Here is a 17478-nt window from a genome sequence, read left to right as displayed (position 1 = left end):
GAGTTTGAGACCAGCCTGGCCAACTGGGTGAAATCCTGTCTTTACTAAAAATACAAAGTTAGCCAGATATGGTGGTGAACACCTGTAATCCCAGCTACTTGGGAGGCTGAGACAGGAGAATGGCTGAACTCAGGAGGTGAAGGTTGCAGTGAGCCAAAATCGCGCCATTGCACTCCAGCTGAGCAAAACTCTGTCTCAAAAAGCAGTGGATAAAACTTTTAGAAGAAAATACAGGAGAGGCTGAGTATGGTGGCTCACGCCTGTAATCCCAGCCCTTTGGGAGGCCGAGGTGGGCAAATCACTTAAGCCCCGAAGTTCGAGACCAGCCTGGCCAACACAGAGAAACCCTATCTCTACTAAAAGTACAAAAATTAGCCAGGCGTGGTGGCACATGCCGGTAATCCCAGCTACTCAGGAGGCTGAGGAATGAGAATTGCAAATTGCGTGAACCCAGGAGGCAGAGGTTATAGTGAGCTGAGATCATGCCATTGCACTCCAGCCTGGGCAACAGCAAAACTCTGTCTCAAAAAAAAAAAAAAAAAAAAAAAAAATCACACAGGAGAAAATCTTCATGACATTGAGTAAAGCAAGAGTTCTTAGATGACACCCAAAGCACAAGCCATAAAAGAGAAAAAACCTGATTGGTTACACTTCAACAAAATTAAAAACTTTTGTGCTTCAAAATAATGAGAAAATAAATCATAAGCTAGGAGAAAATACTTGAAAATCATATGTTTGATAAGGGAATTATATCCAGGTCAGGCACAGTGGCTCATGCCTGTAATCCCAACACTTTGGGAGGCCAAAGTGGGCAGATCACCTGAGGTCAGGAATTTAAGACCAGCCCAACCAATACGGTAAAATCCCATCTCTACTAAAAATACAAAAATTAGCCAAGTTATGATGGCAGGGGACTGTAATCCCAATGACTCAGGAGACTGAGGCAGGAGAATTGCTTGAATCTGGGAGGCAGAGGCGGCAATGAGCTGAGATCGCACCACTGCACTCCAGCCTGGGTGACAGAGGGAGACTCTGTCTCAAAAAATGAAAATAAAAAAGGACTTGTATCTAGAATTACATAAAGAATTACTATAACTCAATATATGGGGAGACCAACAATCTGATTTTTAAAAAAGATTTGAACAGACAGTTTATCAAACAAGACAAGTGAATGGCTAATAAGTACATGAAACAATGCTCCACATCATTAGGAAAATGCACATTAAAATCACAATGATATGCCACTACACACCTATTAGAATGACTGTAATAAAGAAGACAGACATCAACAGGTATTGATGAGGGTATGGAGAAACTGGAACTCTTATACATTCATGTGGAAATGTAGAAAAACAGTTTAGCAATTTCTCAAAAAATTAAATTTACCATACAACCCAACTATTTCACTCCTAGGAATCTTCAACAAAAATGAAAACACAGGTCTGCAGGAGGACTTGTACGCAATGTTCATAGCAGCATTATTCACAATAACCCCAAACTGGAAACAATCCAAATGTCCATCCACTGGTGAATGGATAAATAAAATTTAGTGTATCCAAACAATAAAATACTATTTACTCTTCTGCAATAGAAAATAACAAACTAATCTCTTAACTCTCATAACTGAAAAAAATGATTAATATAAGCATCTGCATAAACTTAAAAATTATACTGTGTTAAGTAAAAGAACCTAGACACAAAAGACTACCTCATTATTATATTATTGTATTTATATGAAATGTCCAGAAAAGGCAAGTCTATAGAGACTGAAGGCTGTTTTATAGTTTCCTGGGGGTAGGGTAAAATGAGGATTGACTGAAAGCTAGCAGGAAGGATCTTTTTGGGGTGACGGAAATGTTCTAAAACTGGAAGGCAGTGGTAATTGTAGAACTGTAAATTTATTAAAAATCACTGAATTGTACAGTTAAAATGGATAGTTTACGGTATATAAATTATACCTCAAAAAAAGTTGCAGATGAGAAAAGGAAAATTTAGCTTCCTTTGGAGTCAGCTGTAAAGCGAGATATCTAGTGCTGACAGGCCATGATGAGTGCAAACACACCGTAATGGATGATTCCCTGTCCTGCCTTTTAATCAGTTGTACCAAATCCATCTACCGGGAGCCAATCTAATTGCCCAAGTTCTGTCTCCAGCCCACTGAATAAATGTATCCTTCCTTCCTTATATCCCATGCCTCTCACCAATCTTGTCATCCATCCTCTATTCAATTTCCTTAGTTTTTTTTTTTTTTTGGAGACAGAGTCTTGCTCTGTCGCCCAGGCTGAAGTGCAATGGTGCAATCTTGGCTCACTGCAACCTCTGCCTCCTCTCGGGTTCAAGTAATTCACCTGCCTTAGCTTTCCAAGTAGCTGGAATTACAGGCACCTACCACCATGCCCAGGTAATTTTTTGTATTTTTAGTAGAGATGGGGTTTCACCATGTTGGCCAGGCTGGTCTTGAACTTCTGATCCAAGATGATCCACCTGCCTCGGCCTCCCAAAGTGCTGGGATTACAGGCGTAAGCCACTGCAGCTAGCCTCTCCTGCTTAGTTTTAAAACAAGTTTAATTAATATTTTTATGCCAGGTACAAAGCAATTCTTTCTGAACCCTGTCCCACATGTGGCCCATGTTACCTATTTCTTGAGTACCTTTCAAAGGTATTACTATGCTTGTCTTGCTCTAATAAAGCATCTTCCTTTTGCAAATCCCAGACTTTTCTTCAACTGCTGCCTGGCAACAGGTGAATTTATACGATTTGTTAGATACTTTACATTTCTACAAGTATCTAATCTTTTGGAAACATCACTTTCTTCATATATTCATCCCTCCTGCTTACAACATGTTTGATTTCCTACTGTCAACTGGATAAACCCCAAACTTCTTAGCCTGGGATTTAAAGTCCTCCACCATCTGCTTCCATAACTTACTTTTCTAGCTATCTTCCTAAGAACCTTAGGCTGGAACCTGACAACACCGGTTTTGTTTCCCTAAAAACTTGTGCTTATTTTTATTTTTATTTTTTGAGATGTAGTTTCGCTCTTGTTACCCAGGTTGGAGTGCAATGGCATGATCTCGGCTCACCGCAACCTCCGCCTCCTGGGTTCAGGCAATTCTCCTGCCTCAGCCTCCTGAGTAGCTGGGATTACAGGCATGCGCCACCATGCCCAGCTAATTTTTTGTATTTTTAGTAGAGACGGGGTTTCACCATGTTGACCAGGATGGTCTCGATCTCTTGACCTCGTGATCCACCCGCCTCGGCCTCCCAAAGTGCTGGGATTACAGGCTTGAACCACCGCGCCCGGCCAACTTGTGCTTATTTAAACCATGGAGAATAAGAAGTGGCAACAAATAGGATTATTAGTAAGAAGATTATGGACTCTGGAATAAGAGTAAGGCTTTGAAGTTTGGGTGTCGTGGCTCACGCCTGTAATCCCAGCACTTTAGGAGGCTGAGGCTGGTGGATCATGAGCTCTGTAGTTTTTGAGACCAGTCTGGCCAACATGGTGAAACCCTGTCTCTACTAAAAATACAAAAATTAGCCGGGTACGGTGGTGGGCACCTGTAATCCAAACTACTCGGAAGGCTGAGGCAGGAGAATTACTTGAACTTGGGAGGTGGAGGTTGCAGCGAGCCGAGATCACACCACTGCACTCTAGCCTGGGAGGCAGAGTAAGACTGTCTCAGAAAAAACAAAAAACAAAACAAAACAAAAAAAAGAATAAGCCTTCGAATCCTGGTGCCACCTTCCTAAGACTGTGTGATCTCAGGTTAACTAAGGCTCAGAGGACTATTTTTCATGTGAAAAATGATAATTCTATCTACCAAGCAGGTAGACAGACAAGATATGTAAAATGTCTAGTACATGGCAAGTATGCAGTAAGTGGTAGGTAGGAGTCCTTAGTCATTTGGCAGGCTCATTACTAAAAGAACTAGTGATAATGAATTTATACTAAGCTCTTAAGTAGGCTCTCTTCTCTGGTATGTGTAGGATCTTAAGGGATAGGGAATAGGAAAAAGTTTGATGTAAATGAAACTCATTGTGGGGGGAAAAAACCAGGAAAATAATAGAGGGAAAACTCATAAAACTAAATCTCTTAACAGTAATTCACAGCTTAGTACTCCTTTGGGAGAAGTACAGGTTTCAAAGCTAATTAGTAAAAAAAAATGTAGAGTTCTACACTTTGTAGTTTTGTGGACTCATTTCACATGTTATCCTACACAGTGACTGGTGAGCACCTAGTATGTGGGGCTAACAAGTTTTCAAGGGGTATGCTAGCAGTTTCTAGAATCTGGTATTCCACAGATGACTAAAGTGGTTCAAATATCTGAGAACAAGTGAAAAAGGAGAGCTCACATATATTATCTAGAGATAATATGGAAACTTAACCATCTAATAGTTTTATTAGAACTGTTTGATAAGTACTAACTGCTTAATGGCTAGTAGCAGTATTAATAAGCAGTGATACATACAGAAGGCTGCTGGGGAAAGGGCTACAACAGGAAACACTTAGCAAAAGCAAATGTCTTTATAACTTCTGCTTGTCAAAATCCTACTCCACGTTTAAGGCCAAGTTTGGTGTTTCCTCCAAGAAATCTTACTCAGTCTCTCAGTTGGCTCGAATCTTCCTCCTTAGTGCTCCAAAAAGCTCTCATACCTTTAATAGAGCATTCAACACATTTATCATTGCAATTGACAAGTATTTACCACTATACAGAGGACATGCAAAGATGAATAAGGCACTGCTCTCAAGAAGCTAAAAGCTAAGTGAGTTGACATGCTTTATATTTGTTTAAAATCTGTTTCCTTCCACTAGGAATGCTAAGTTCTATGAGGCAGACACTGGTGTGCTCACTACTGCATTCCCAGCATTTAGAAGAGTGCTTGGCACATAGTGGGTGCTCAATAAATATTGAATATAAATGTGAATATGGAATTATAGAGTTCTTTGCATACATAATTTTCTCTTACTAGACTATTACAGACTTAAGAAATATATATAGTTGTAAGGATAAGGGATGGTCTTTTTCACAGCACCTGGCTTAGGGTCTTGCACACAGCAATGTCTGTCATTGAACTGATTATAATTTTCAATTTCATCCTTAAGAAATTATTAGTTAGTAGTGTCTGCACTCATAAACATAGAGGATCACCACTGTGAATTACATTTATGAAGTCTCAGAAAACTCTTTGTTAACTAAAAACAAGGTGGTTGTTTAGAGCATCAATAGAGTAATTTTTGTCAAGCATGGCAGGTTCCCCAGTTCTTCAAACAATTATTTAGGGATAAAACAGATAGAGACACCGATGGCACATTGCAGCTCTAGGGCAGTGGCTTACAAGCCTAGCTGCACATTAGATTTACCTGGGGACCCTTCGTATTAGTCCATTTTCATGCTGTTAATAAAGACATACCTGAGACTGGGTAATTTATAAAGGAAAGAGGTTTAATTGACTCACAGTCCTGCAAGGCTAGGGGCACCTCAGGAAATTTACAATCATGGCAGAAGGGGAAGCAAACAGGTCCTTCTTTACATGGCGGCAGGAAGAAGAATGAGTGTCCAGTGAAGTTGAAGAAGCCTCTTATAAAACCATCAGATCTTGTGAGAATTAACTCACTGTCATGAGAACACGATGGGGGAAACCATTCCATGATTCAATTACCCCCACCTATTCTTCCCATGACAAATGGGGATTATGGGAACTACAATTCAAGATGAGATCTGGGTGGGGACACAGCCAAACCGTAACACCCTTTAAGAAACACTTCTGGAATTTCTCATGCAGAAAACATAATGCAGTATAGCTAATCTGGAGGGACTAAAACAAAAAACAGGAACAAAAAAACCCCAAAACACTGATGCCTGGCCTCAGCTACTAAGCCTCTGATTTAATTGGTTTGAAGAGGGCCCCAACAACCACATTCCTTAAAATTCCTCAAGTGATCCTACTGTAGAGGAAGCACTGCTTTAGAGGAAGAGTATGATTTAGGAGAAAAAGCACTTTCTTATGGAAAAGGCAAGATCTGCAATAGGAAGCCTTGGATTTTAGAACAGACTCTGAATGGGTCATTAATTTCTCTTTCTGTCTCTATATTCTGAAAGGCAGAGTATCTAACAAGGCTGTTAGAAAGAAAGAGAAAAATGGCTGTGAAACATTGCATGGTCATTAATTTATATGCAAAAATTTAATACCATCACTAGGACCTTCAATCCTTTAGGTCTTGTTTGATATTGGTATAGAATCTCACACAGAAACTGATGAATGTCAGCCAAAGGAAAACTTACATTTTCATGTTAATAAATCCAAAGTGGAATAAAAGAAGCAATCGGAAGGCAGATTGTGATTCCCTTTTTGTAGGAAATGGTCCTAGAGAGATGGCCGGTAACCTTATGAGCAAAGGCCCTTCATTAACACTCACTTTAGTTAATTGCTATATTCACAAACTATTTAATCAACATGAGAGGACAATCAATCTTAATCTCTTTCCTAACACGGGCTAGAAATTCTGGGCCAAAAGTTATTTAACATAGCAGATTTTCACCATCTGTCAAAATTTGTCCTTTCATTTCAGAGCTCTTTAGCAAGGGCTTCAGATCCTAAGTTAACTCCTGTCAATGCTCAATTACTCTATTACTTCAAGGGAGATGCTGCCAATGCCCAATTTATTGCTTTTAAGTCTAAATTCATAATGAAATATGAATTCACCTATCATGATAGATAAAGTCAAATCAATATCTGGACCAACCTTTAAAAATAAGCCCAGTCAAAATAAAGGAGTATGTCTGAATGCAAACACTAATCTTCCAGCACAGGGGCTAAAAACTCCACCTACACATTCATAATCAATTTTCTGAAATTATCATTTTTAACAGATATGAGCTAAGTACCAGGTAGTGTAGAAGTGCTCTGTGGGAGATAAATGTTTTTTCTCTGTCACTTTCCATTAATGATGAGTTTTCCCCACAGCCAAGAGAACACTTGCCGTGGGAAAAGGCTGGACTGAGTTCAGAGAAGCTGACACTTCCTCTCAGAGCCCAGCCTGCCATCATTTGCAGTCCATAGCCTAGTTCAGAGGTCCTTTCAACTTTTCAATAACCAAGACAAGGAGGAAAAATTCTAGCTGCTAAGAAGGGCTTTCCACCAAGTTGGGGCAACGCTATGCATGCAAGATTTCTTGCACAAAGACTAACTAAGAAAACTGGGACAAGCAATAGGAATCTGCTATCTTATTTTCAACTATTGAATCTTTAAAGCTAGAAGGGCCCTTATAGTGAGCAACTAGGATAAGCCTCTCTATTCATGAGACCAATAAGGTTAAGTGATTTATCTAATGACTATGGAAACCTCTGAGGCAGAACTTGATCTCAAGTCTTTCCATCTTCATGCCTACCACACCACATTACCTTGGTGATACGGTTTGGCTGTGTACCCAAATCTCAAACTGTAGCTCCCATAATTCCCATGTGTGTGGAAGGGACCTGGTAGGAGGTAATTGATCATGAGGGTAGGTCTTTCCTGTGCTGTTTCTTGTGATAGTGAATAAGTCTTAAAATATCTGATGGTTTTATAAAGGGGAGTTCCCTGCACACGCTTTCTTTCTTGCCTGCCGCCGTGTAAGATGTGTCTTTTCTTCTCCTTTGCCTTCCACCATGATTGTGAGGCCTCCCCAGCCATGTGGAACTGTGAGTTCATCAAACCTCTTTCCTTTACAAATTATCCAGCCTCAGGCATGTTTTTATTAGCAGCATGAGAATGGACTAATATACTTGGCAGTCTCTCATGGAACATTTTTAGTGCCAGGTTAGATTTTTGCTCATGGCCAGATGGTAGCCATTGTCTAGTGAGAAGAGTATTGGGCAGGGAATGAGAAGATCTGGGTTCTTGCCCTAGCACTGCTTTGTGTGTGTGTGTTCTCCTAGAGGATTGAATTTATTTTATTTTATTTTTTTAAAAGATGGGGTTTCACCATGATGGCCAGGCTGGTCTTGAACTCCTGACCTCAGGTGATCCACCCACCTCGGCCTCCCAAAGTGCTAGGATTACAGGCATGAGCCACCGCGCCCAGCAATTTTTTTTTTTTGTTTAAAGACAAGGTCTCACACGGTCACCCAGGCTGGAGTGCAGTAGCATGATCATAGCTAACTGCAGCCTCAACCTCCCCAGGTTCCAGTGATCCTCCCACCTCAGCCTCCTGAGTAGCTGGGACTACAGACCTGTGCCACAATGCCTGGCTAATTTTTGTATTTTTTGTGGAGACAGGGTTTCACCATTTTGCCTAGGCTGGTTTTGAACTTCTGGGCTCAAGTGATCCTCCCTCCGTGGCCTCCCAAATTGCTGGGCTTACAGGCATAAGCCACTGTGTCCTATGAGGCCTGACCTTTTAACTCATCTGCTTCCATTTGTTCATCTCACTCTCAGTTGCTGACTCAGTCCTACCATCTTTTCTTTTCTTTTCTTTTTTTTTTTTTTTGGAGACAGAGTTTTGTTCTTTCTCTCAGGCTGGAGTGAAATGTAATCTTGGCTTACTGCAACCTCCACCCTCCTGGGTTCAAGTGATTCTTCTGCTTCAGCCTCCTAAGTAGCTGGGATTATAGGCACTCACCACCACGCCTGGCTAATTTTTGTATTTTTAGTAGAGACAGGGTTTCGCCATATTGGGCAGACTGGCTTGAATTCCTGACCTCAGATGATCTGCCTGCCTTGACCTCCCAAAGTGTTAGGATTTCAGACATGAACCACCACATCTGGCCACCATCTTTTCTTTCCTTGCACTAGGTGTAGCTGGTGTTGAAGGGTACCTCTAGAGAGCAGTGTTGCTAGTATTCCACAAATCCATGGTGTCCAACCTCAAGGCTGCTCAAAAAACTCTAACTCATCTCCTCCTAAAGTCTAAAAGCCTTATCATCAGTCTTTTTGTTTCTATTCTTGCTCTTCTCCAAACTATCTTCCATAAAATAGCTAGGGTTGTCTCTTTAAACATAGATACAACCATGTCATTTCACTACTCACAATTCTTTAATGGTATCCCATTGCACTTTGTGTCAACTCCAAACTCCTTCCTTCCCTATGAAGTCCTGCATGTTCTGGTCCTTGTATCCCTCTCTGAGCTCAGCTCAGGCCATTCTCCCTTTTGCTTAGTACCCTCTATCCAAACTAGTCCCCTTTCAGTTCTTCACACATGCCAGGTTTGTTTTTCCGGCCTGTTATGAACTGAATGTTTGTGACTCCCCTTCACCCCTCACCCCATTCATATGTTGAAGCCCTCCCTAACCCCCAGTGTGCCCACTGTGGTTGTATTTGGAGATGGGGCCTTAGAGGAAATAACAAGACTAAATGAGGTCACAAGGATGGGGCCCCAATCTGCGAGGGTTAGTGTTCTTATAAGAAGAAACACCAGAGATTTCTCTCTCTGCATGCACACACACTGAGGAAAGCCTGTTGAAAAGTCAGCTACCTGCAAGGCCGGAAGAGAGCTCTTATCAGAAACCAAATCAGCTGGCACCTTGATCACAGGCTTGTAGCCTCTAGGAGTGTGAGAAAATAAATTTCTCTTGTTAAAGCCACCCCAGTCTGTGGTATTTTGTTACAGCAGCCAAGTAGGCTAATACACTGCCTTGGAATTTGCCTATGTGATTTCCCACTTTCCAGCACCTCCTCTTCTACCTCTCTCCTTTCTCTGCTTCTGTACTTTTAATCAAATAAGCCTTCCAACTAGACCATTCTAATGAAACACCCCTCTCAAAGGTCACCAATTACTGCCATTTCACCAAAACCAATGCATGTTACCACCTTTAGCTTACAGGATCCTCTCTGTTATATGCGACACCTTAGATCCCTCAGTTCTTGAACCCTCTACTTCCTTGGCTTTGATTTCACTTCTCTCTTTAGGTATTCTCTGTTTTTTTTTTTTGAGATGTAGTCTCTGTTGCCTAGGCTGCAGTGCAGTGGTGTGATCTCTGCTCACCATAATCTCTGCCTCTTGGTTTCAAGTGATTCTTATGCCTCAGCCTCTGAGTAGCTGAAATTACAGGTGCATGCCACCATGCCCTGCTAATTTTTGTATTTTTAGTAGAGATGGAGTTTCACCATGTTGGCCAGGCTGGTCTTGAACTTCTGACCTCAAGTGATGCACCCACCTCGGCCTCCCAAAGCGCTGGGATTTCGGGCATGAGCCACTGTGCCTGCTTCTTTAGGTATTCTCTAACCATTTCTTCTAGATTTGCTTCCTGAGCTGCTTAAATGTTTGTGTCCCATTGGATTCTGTCCTTGGCCCACAGTTCTTTTCTGCAAAACATCCTCCTTGGGCAATTGTTTTTATGGTTGTAATTCTAATATGTGTTGATGATTCCCAAATCTATCCCAGACCTCCGAGGTAATGTGAATATGAAGCTGCCTGCCGACCATCTCTACTTTACTCCACAGGCATCTTAAATTTAAGGTGTCCATGACTGAACTCTTTATTTTCTCATATAAACCAGTCTCTCTTTTAAAATTCTCAATCTGTTTGTGCCACCCTTTCCTGAACAAAAAACCTGGGGTGATTCTGGATGCTCTCCTCTTCCTCACCTGTTGCCTATTTCGTTTCTCCCTTTGGACCTTAGGTACCAGAAATGAATTAGGTGTAACTGTTGGTTCATGAAACATTCTCATCACATGTTAGTACCTTTATATTACATAATAACCAGACATTCCCATGGTTTCTTTTCTTCCTCCAGCCAAAGCCACCTACCTTTCCTTCTTTGAAGTGCTTTTTGAGCTGCCTCTGCATGGCGGTCAGCTTCTTGGACTGCACCCCACTGTAGGCAAGTAGCATGCCACCAAACTGCCGCTCAGTAATTCTCCCATCCACAGGGTCATGGCGTTCAAACTGCGAGGGAAACAGAAAGAGTGTTCCTGGGGTCAACGGAAAGTATTTTGACGTGGAACAGGAAATGACTAGCTGTGTTTGATGGCAGAAAATAGCTGATGACTGGGACTGTATTTTTGAGCTACAATTCTCAGTAAGATAAGGAAAAATGAAGAAACAGAAGATCTAGGTTCTTATCCCAGATCTGCCACTTACTATTGTCAGAGACAGTCAAACCAGAGCAACGTCATCTTGAGTGAGAGCTAGGAAAAATGAGGCTGGGACTTGCTGGGCTGCATTCCCAGTAAGTTCGGTATTCCTAGCCTCTGGATGTTTATGGTTAATGGAACAGATTGATAACGTTTACTAAACAGACCCAGACTGTCCTGATATCCTGATTATCTTGAAAACAGAAGCATTCCTAATTTTGCTTTAAAGACAATAATATTTATTTCTAAAAAATTCATAAAGGTTTGAGAGTATAATTTTATTTTTTTATTTTTATTTTTTGGGGTGGGGAGGAAGGCAGGAAGGAAGGGAATAAGGACGGTAGGGAGGAAGGAAGGGATGAAGGAAGGAAGGAAGGGAGGAAGCGGGGAGGGAGGGAGGGAGGGAAGGGAAGAAAGGAAATCAAGCAATGAAAGAGACATTGCCGACCCGGATCTAGAGGTTTACAAGTTGATTTCTTTTTTTTTGAGAGAAGGAAAGAAAAAAAAAAATAAGTAAAGGAGAGGAAGAAAGAGGAAGAGAAAGAGGGAGAGTAAATGGAAATATTGCTTTATTTTGAAAAAAATTGGGTATTAATAATGGCCAATCAATGTTTCATTTAAACTAATGGGTAGTTGTGATGTGGTATTGACAAGAATGTATATTTTGTGTATTTGAAGTGGAGAGCTCTATAAATATTTATTAAGTTTACTTGTTCTGGATCTGAGTTCGAGTCCTTGATATCCTTATTAATTTTCTGTCTCATTGAATCTAAGTCTCCTATCTGGGTGTTAGGATCGTTAGCTCTTGTTGTTGCATTGATCCTTTTACCACTATATCTTTGTTGCTTTAAAATCTATTTTATCCGATACAAGAATTGCAACTCCTGCTTTTTATTTATTTATTATTTATTTTTGCTCTCCATTTGGTTGGTAAATCTTTCTCCATCCCTTTGTTTTGAGTCTTTGTGTATCCTTGCATGTGAAACAGGTCTGGATGTAACATGCCGTTGGGTTTTGGCTGTGTCTTTTGATTGGGAATTCAGTCAATTTAAATTTAGGGTTACTGACATTTGATGTTGACTGGCTGTTTTTTCCATTTGTTGGTGTAAATTCTTCTTTATGTTGGTGCTCTTTACTTTTTGGTGTATTTTTAGAAAGGCTAATACTGGTTGTTTCTTTCTGTGTGTAATGCTTCTTTCAGAAGCTCTTGTAAAGCAGGCCTGGTGGTAATAAAATCTCTGAGTTCTTGCTTGTTCATAAAAGATTTTATTTTTCCTTCAGTTGTGAAGCTTAGTTTGGCTGGATATGAAATTCTGGGCTGAAGGTTCTGTTCTTTGAGGATGTTGAATATTGGCCCCCACTCTCTTCTGGCCTGTAGAGTTTCTGCCGAGAGATCTGCTGTAAGTCTGATACGCTTGCCTTTGTGGGTAATCTGACCTTTCTCTCTGGCTGCCCTTAGTATCCTCTCCTTCGTTTCAACCCTGGTGAATCTAACGATTATATGCCTTGGGGTTGCTCTTCTTGAGGAATATCTTTGTGGTGTTCTCTGTATTACCTGGGGTTGAATGTTGACCTGCTTTGCTAGTTTAGGAAAATTTTCCTGAATAATATCCTGAAGGGTATTTTCCAGCTTGGATTCATTCTCTCCGTCGCATTCAGGTACACCTATCAAACGTAAATTTGGTCTTTTCACATAGTCCCACATTTCTTGGAGACTTTGCTCATTCCTTTTTATCCTTTTTCCTCTAATCTTTTCTTCACGTTTTATTTCATTAAGTTGGACTTTGACCTCTGATATCCCTTCTTCTGCTTGAACAATTCGAGTGTTTAAACCTGTGCATACTTCTCGGAGTTCCTGTATTGTATTCTTCAGTTCCATTAATTCACTCATACTCCGCTCTAAGTTGTCTATTCTCAATAGGATTTCATCAAACCTTTTTTCAAAGTTCCTAGTTTCTTTACGTTGGGCTACAACATGTTCTTTTAACTCACCGAAGTGTGTTATTATCCATTCCTTGAAGAGTGATTCTGTCATCAGGAGGCGCTCGTTCTCCATCAAGCCTTGTTCCATTGTTGATGTGGAACTGTGATCATCTTTAGAGGGAGAGGCGTTCTGACTTTGAGTATTCTCAGCTTTTTTACGCTGGTTTCTTCCCGTCATTGTAAATTTATCCTCCTGTCTTCTTTGAAATTACCAACTTTCAGATTAGGTCTCTTGAGTGGGCGTCCAGGTTGTTAGTTCCCAGGGCCAGAGCAGCGGCGTTAAAACTGATGGTGCTTTTCTGCCCAGGATTCTCCTGTCGGGCTTCCTTCTTGTTTCCGTAGTAGGCGACTCTGCCTTCCCGGGGCTCCAAACCTCGGTCAGAAGGGGAACCAGTCCTGTTTACTCTGCGCCGAGCGCTGCCGCTTCGAGGTGCCGGCGGAACGGCTGCGCCGACCACGAGAGTCGCGCTGGCGACTCGTGTGTTTCCACCACTGGGGGATCTTCTGCTTCCTGAGCGACCAGACTTTGTCTGAAAGTGTGGCGTCCTCTAGTTCTCCGCGCCTTCCCTGAGAGCTGCAATCCCGGGATGTTAGTGATCGGCCATCTTGGATCGTTCTCCGAGAGTATAATTTTAAAGAAGAGTAATATATTTTCAAGTTTTCCCCAAAATAGCAATAAAATGCTAGGACATTGATAGAGGCAGGACTTACATATAAGACATGAAATAAGAAAGTCAAGAGTGAATTCTCTTCTAGTTGTTATTTCTTCAGCTAGCTCGGTAGGTTGATAGACACCTAAATTTGTTTCCTCAGTGGTGAGACTGTGTCAGTGAGCGAGACATAGAACTGTATTTTAATACAATTACTTCCGTACCAACCTATAACAGTGACCTTTTTTTTTCTTCCTTTTTTAAGACAGAGTTTCACTCATTACCCAGGCTAGAGTGCAATGGCATCATCTTGGCTCACTGCAACCTCTGCCTCCCAGGTTCAAGCAATTCTCCTGTCTCAGCCTCCTGAGTAGCTGAGATTACAGGTGCACACCACCATGTTTGGCTAATTTTTGTAATTTTAGGAGAGATGGGGTTTCTCCCTGTTGGCCAGGCTGGTCTCGAACTCCTGACCTCAGGTGATCCACTGACCTCAGATGATCCACTGGCCTCAGCCTTCCAAAGTGCTGGGATAACAGGCATGAGTCTCCATGCCTGGCTTAACAGCGACCATTTACTGAGAATGTACTATGGGCCAGGTACTTCACTTGTATGTTCTTTTTTTAAATTACTTTTTCTAAAAAATAGAGATGGGGGTCTCAGTATGTTGCCAGGCTGGTCTCGAACTTCTGGACTCAAGCAATCTGTCTGCCTTGGCCTTCTAAAGTGCTGGGATTACAGGTGTGAGCCACTGTGCCTGGCCCTGTTTAATCAGTATAACAGCCTATGGAGCAGCTATTATTAGCTCCACTCCTGCATACGAGAAAACTGAAGTAACATGCAGCTACATGCGACAGAGTTGGGATTTGAACTCAGCCCTATTTGAGTCCGAAGACTATCAACACCACACCATTTCCTACTTCTGAGCAACAGTACATCTGCTTTATGTAGAACAGCACTGTGTTGTTTTGAATAAACTTATACAGCCATGGGGCTTAGTCACATTTAAATGAGAAGCAAAACTCTGTCCAAAGAAATGAACATCATCAATATTAAGTGAAAGCCTCTTTTTCAAAGCAACCACTCAATATTTCATGTTTGTCACACCATCATTCTACAGAGCTGATTAATTTTTGACAATATCAGAAGTTTTCAGGATTCAAGTTAAGTTTGATTTATGGCTCAATTTTCCATCCTAAAATAAAGTGGAGGACTGACAAAAATTTCTAAATAGGCATACTTTTTGCAGTGTTTAAATCAGATTTTCAGTGAAATCTGGTACCTGGGTAAAAGTGCATCTATGGGTGTCTTCAAGGCATGTGAAAGAAGGCTGTGCTCCCTGCTCTCCATGCCAGACTTCAATGATTTAAGAGTGTTCATTCTGTCCTTATCTGGAAGGTTTCACAGCTGTGGGGCAATCCTATATGTTGGAATTAGATGAATTTTCAGTTTTATCTCACCAGATGGATTCATGGTTGAAAATGTTCTTGTTTGTAACACTGGCAGCAGCTGCAGCTTGCTCAAGGCTTACAAAATGCCTTTACTATCTGTTCTCCACAGGGGCATAAGGCTTCACCTCTGTTGTTTCAGACAGTAAGGTCAATTTCCAGTGCAATTTCGAGGCCCAAGCAACAATTCCAATGCTCAGATTAGCATTTTTTACCAATGTTCTTTGAAAACTTACACTTGTCTTTTGGTAATGGGCTCTATTATGATTATTTTTAAGTGACTGGAATCTGAAAGGGCTTAAAATCCATCAACTTCTGCTTGTCCATGTAGTATGGCCACTTCAAAGCTTACTATTTAAGCTCTGTAATTTGATTTTGGGCAGCACCTCTACTTTTAGGTTTTCAGGCTCTTCTGAGGTAGGACTGCCTTATTTCTAAGGTCTTAAACATGGCTGGAGGGAGCCATGGAGAGCTGTTTTTCTTTTTTTTCCTTTTTTTAAAGACGGGGTTTCACCATGTTGGTCAGGCTGGTCTTGAACTCCCGACCTCAGGTGATCCACCCGCCTTGGCCTCCAAATTGCTGGGATTACAGGCGTGAGGCACCACACCTGGCCCAAGAGCTGTTTTTATTTACACACAAAACTGCTAATGGAAACAGACTTGAACTAATGTCCTATTTGTTCAAACTTTATTAACTAAAGATCTACTATGCTAAGGCTAGGGAACTTTGAAGGTAGTATCTCAAGGACCTTCATTAGGGTTAAATTTTCAAGGGCAACAGCTAGACATTATGTGGCTGTAGGGGTCAAGTGTATGCAGGGTTAAGCATCGCTTATCCCAAAACCCCAAATCTGAAATGCTTCAAAATCCAAAACTTTTTTTCTGTTGTTGCTGAGAGACAGTCTCCCTCTGCCACCCAGGCTGGAGTGCAGTGGCATGATCTTGGCTCTCTACAACCTCTGCCTCCTAGGTTCAAGCAATTCTCCTGCATCAGCTTCCCAAGTAGCTAGGACTACAGGCATGTATCACCATGCCCAGATAGTTTTTGTATTTTTAGTAGAGATGGAATTTCACTATATGTTGGCCAGGCTGGTCTTGAACTCCCGACCTCAGGTGATCCCTCTGTCTTGGCCTTCCAAAGTGTCGGGATTATAGGCGTGAGCCCCTGCGCCCGGCCGAAAAATCCAAAACTTTGTTTTTTTAGAGATTGGGTCTCACTATGTTGCCCAGGCTGGAGTGCAGTGGCTACTCACAGGCACAATCCCACTACTGATCAGCACGGGAGTTTTGACCTGCTCCGTTTCTGACCTGGGTTGGTTCACCATTCCTTAGGCAACCTGGTGGTCCCCTGCTCCCGGGAGGTCACCATATTGATGCCGAATTTAGTGTGGACACCCAATCGGCTTAGTGCACTATAGCCCAGAACTCCTGGGCTCAAGCAATCCTCCCACCTCAGCCTCCCGAGTAGCTGGGACTACAGGCACACTCCCCTGTGCCCGGCAATCCAAAACTTTAGAGCACCAATATGACGCTCAAAGATCATGCAAAAGGGAAATGCTCATTGGAGCATTCTGGATTTTTTTTTTTTTTTAGACAGGGTCTCGCACTGTCACTCAGGCTAGATGAGAGTGGCACAATTACAGCTCAGTGAAGCCTTGATCTTCTGTGCTCAAGCAATCTTCCTGCCTTAGCCTCATGAGTAGCTGGGACTATAGGCATGTACCACCATGTCTGGCTAATTTTTGCATTTTTTTGTAGAGACGGGGGTCTCCCTATGTTGCCTGGGATGTTCTTGAACACTTGAGCTCAAGCTATCTACCAGCCTTGGGCCTCCCAAAGTGCTGGGATTACAGGTGCCATAGCACCTAGCCTGAACTTTGGATTTTTGGATTAGTGATGCTCAACCAGTAAGTGTAACACGAATGTTCCAAAATCTGAAATAATCCAAAAATCTGAAATGCTGCTGGTCCCAAGCATTTTAGATAACAGATACTCAACTGGGATCTTAAGCTGGGACAATCCTGTGGGTGCACTCCTGGGGTGCCATATGCGTGTAATCAATCCTCAAGGTCATGGGAGGATCTTTTGAGGAAAGATATAGGCTATTACAAAATTATCATAATGTAGAAAAGTTCTAATTGCATATTTAGAAGCAATTTAAATTATTGGCTTATAATTTATTTTATCCAACCTATTTTCCACTAATGTTGGAACCTCTGATGCTCTACTTCAATGAAAATTAAAAACCTCCACTGTGTTTGATCCTGAGGCACAGCATGTGTGCATTCCAGCACACCACTCGCCATCTGCATTGCTTTTCCGTGTCTAGGAAGAGAGCT

General features: G+C 41.7%; 1 protein-coding gene across 6 annotated transcripts in view; it reads right to left on the bottom strand.

Moving 5' to 3' along the window:
• Positions 1 to 17478, bottom strand: part of MICU1 (mitochondrial calcium uptake 1) — a 243149-nt gene that overhangs the window by 33165 nt on the left and 192506 nt on the right. For all 6 annotated transcript variants that reach the window (XM_078345622.1, XM_078345624.1, XM_009009751.5 and 3 more), the window contains one exon: positions 10733 to 10870. In XM_078345622.1, the coding sequence (XP_078201748.1) occupies positions 10733 to 10870 (138 nt within the window). The remainder of the gene's footprint in view (positions 1 to 10732; positions 10871 to 17478) is intronic.

The sequence above is a fragment of the Callithrix jacchus genome, chromosome 12 (assembly GCF_049354715.1).
Source record: "Callithrix jacchus isolate 240 chromosome 12, calJac240_pri, whole genome shotgun sequence".
Classification (NCBI taxonomy): Eukaryota; Metazoa; Chordata; class Mammalia; order Primates; family Cebidae; genus Callithrix; species Callithrix jacchus.
The sequence above is the reverse complement of the archived record's forward strand: the minus strand, read 5'-3'. Positions and strand labels throughout refer to the sequence as shown.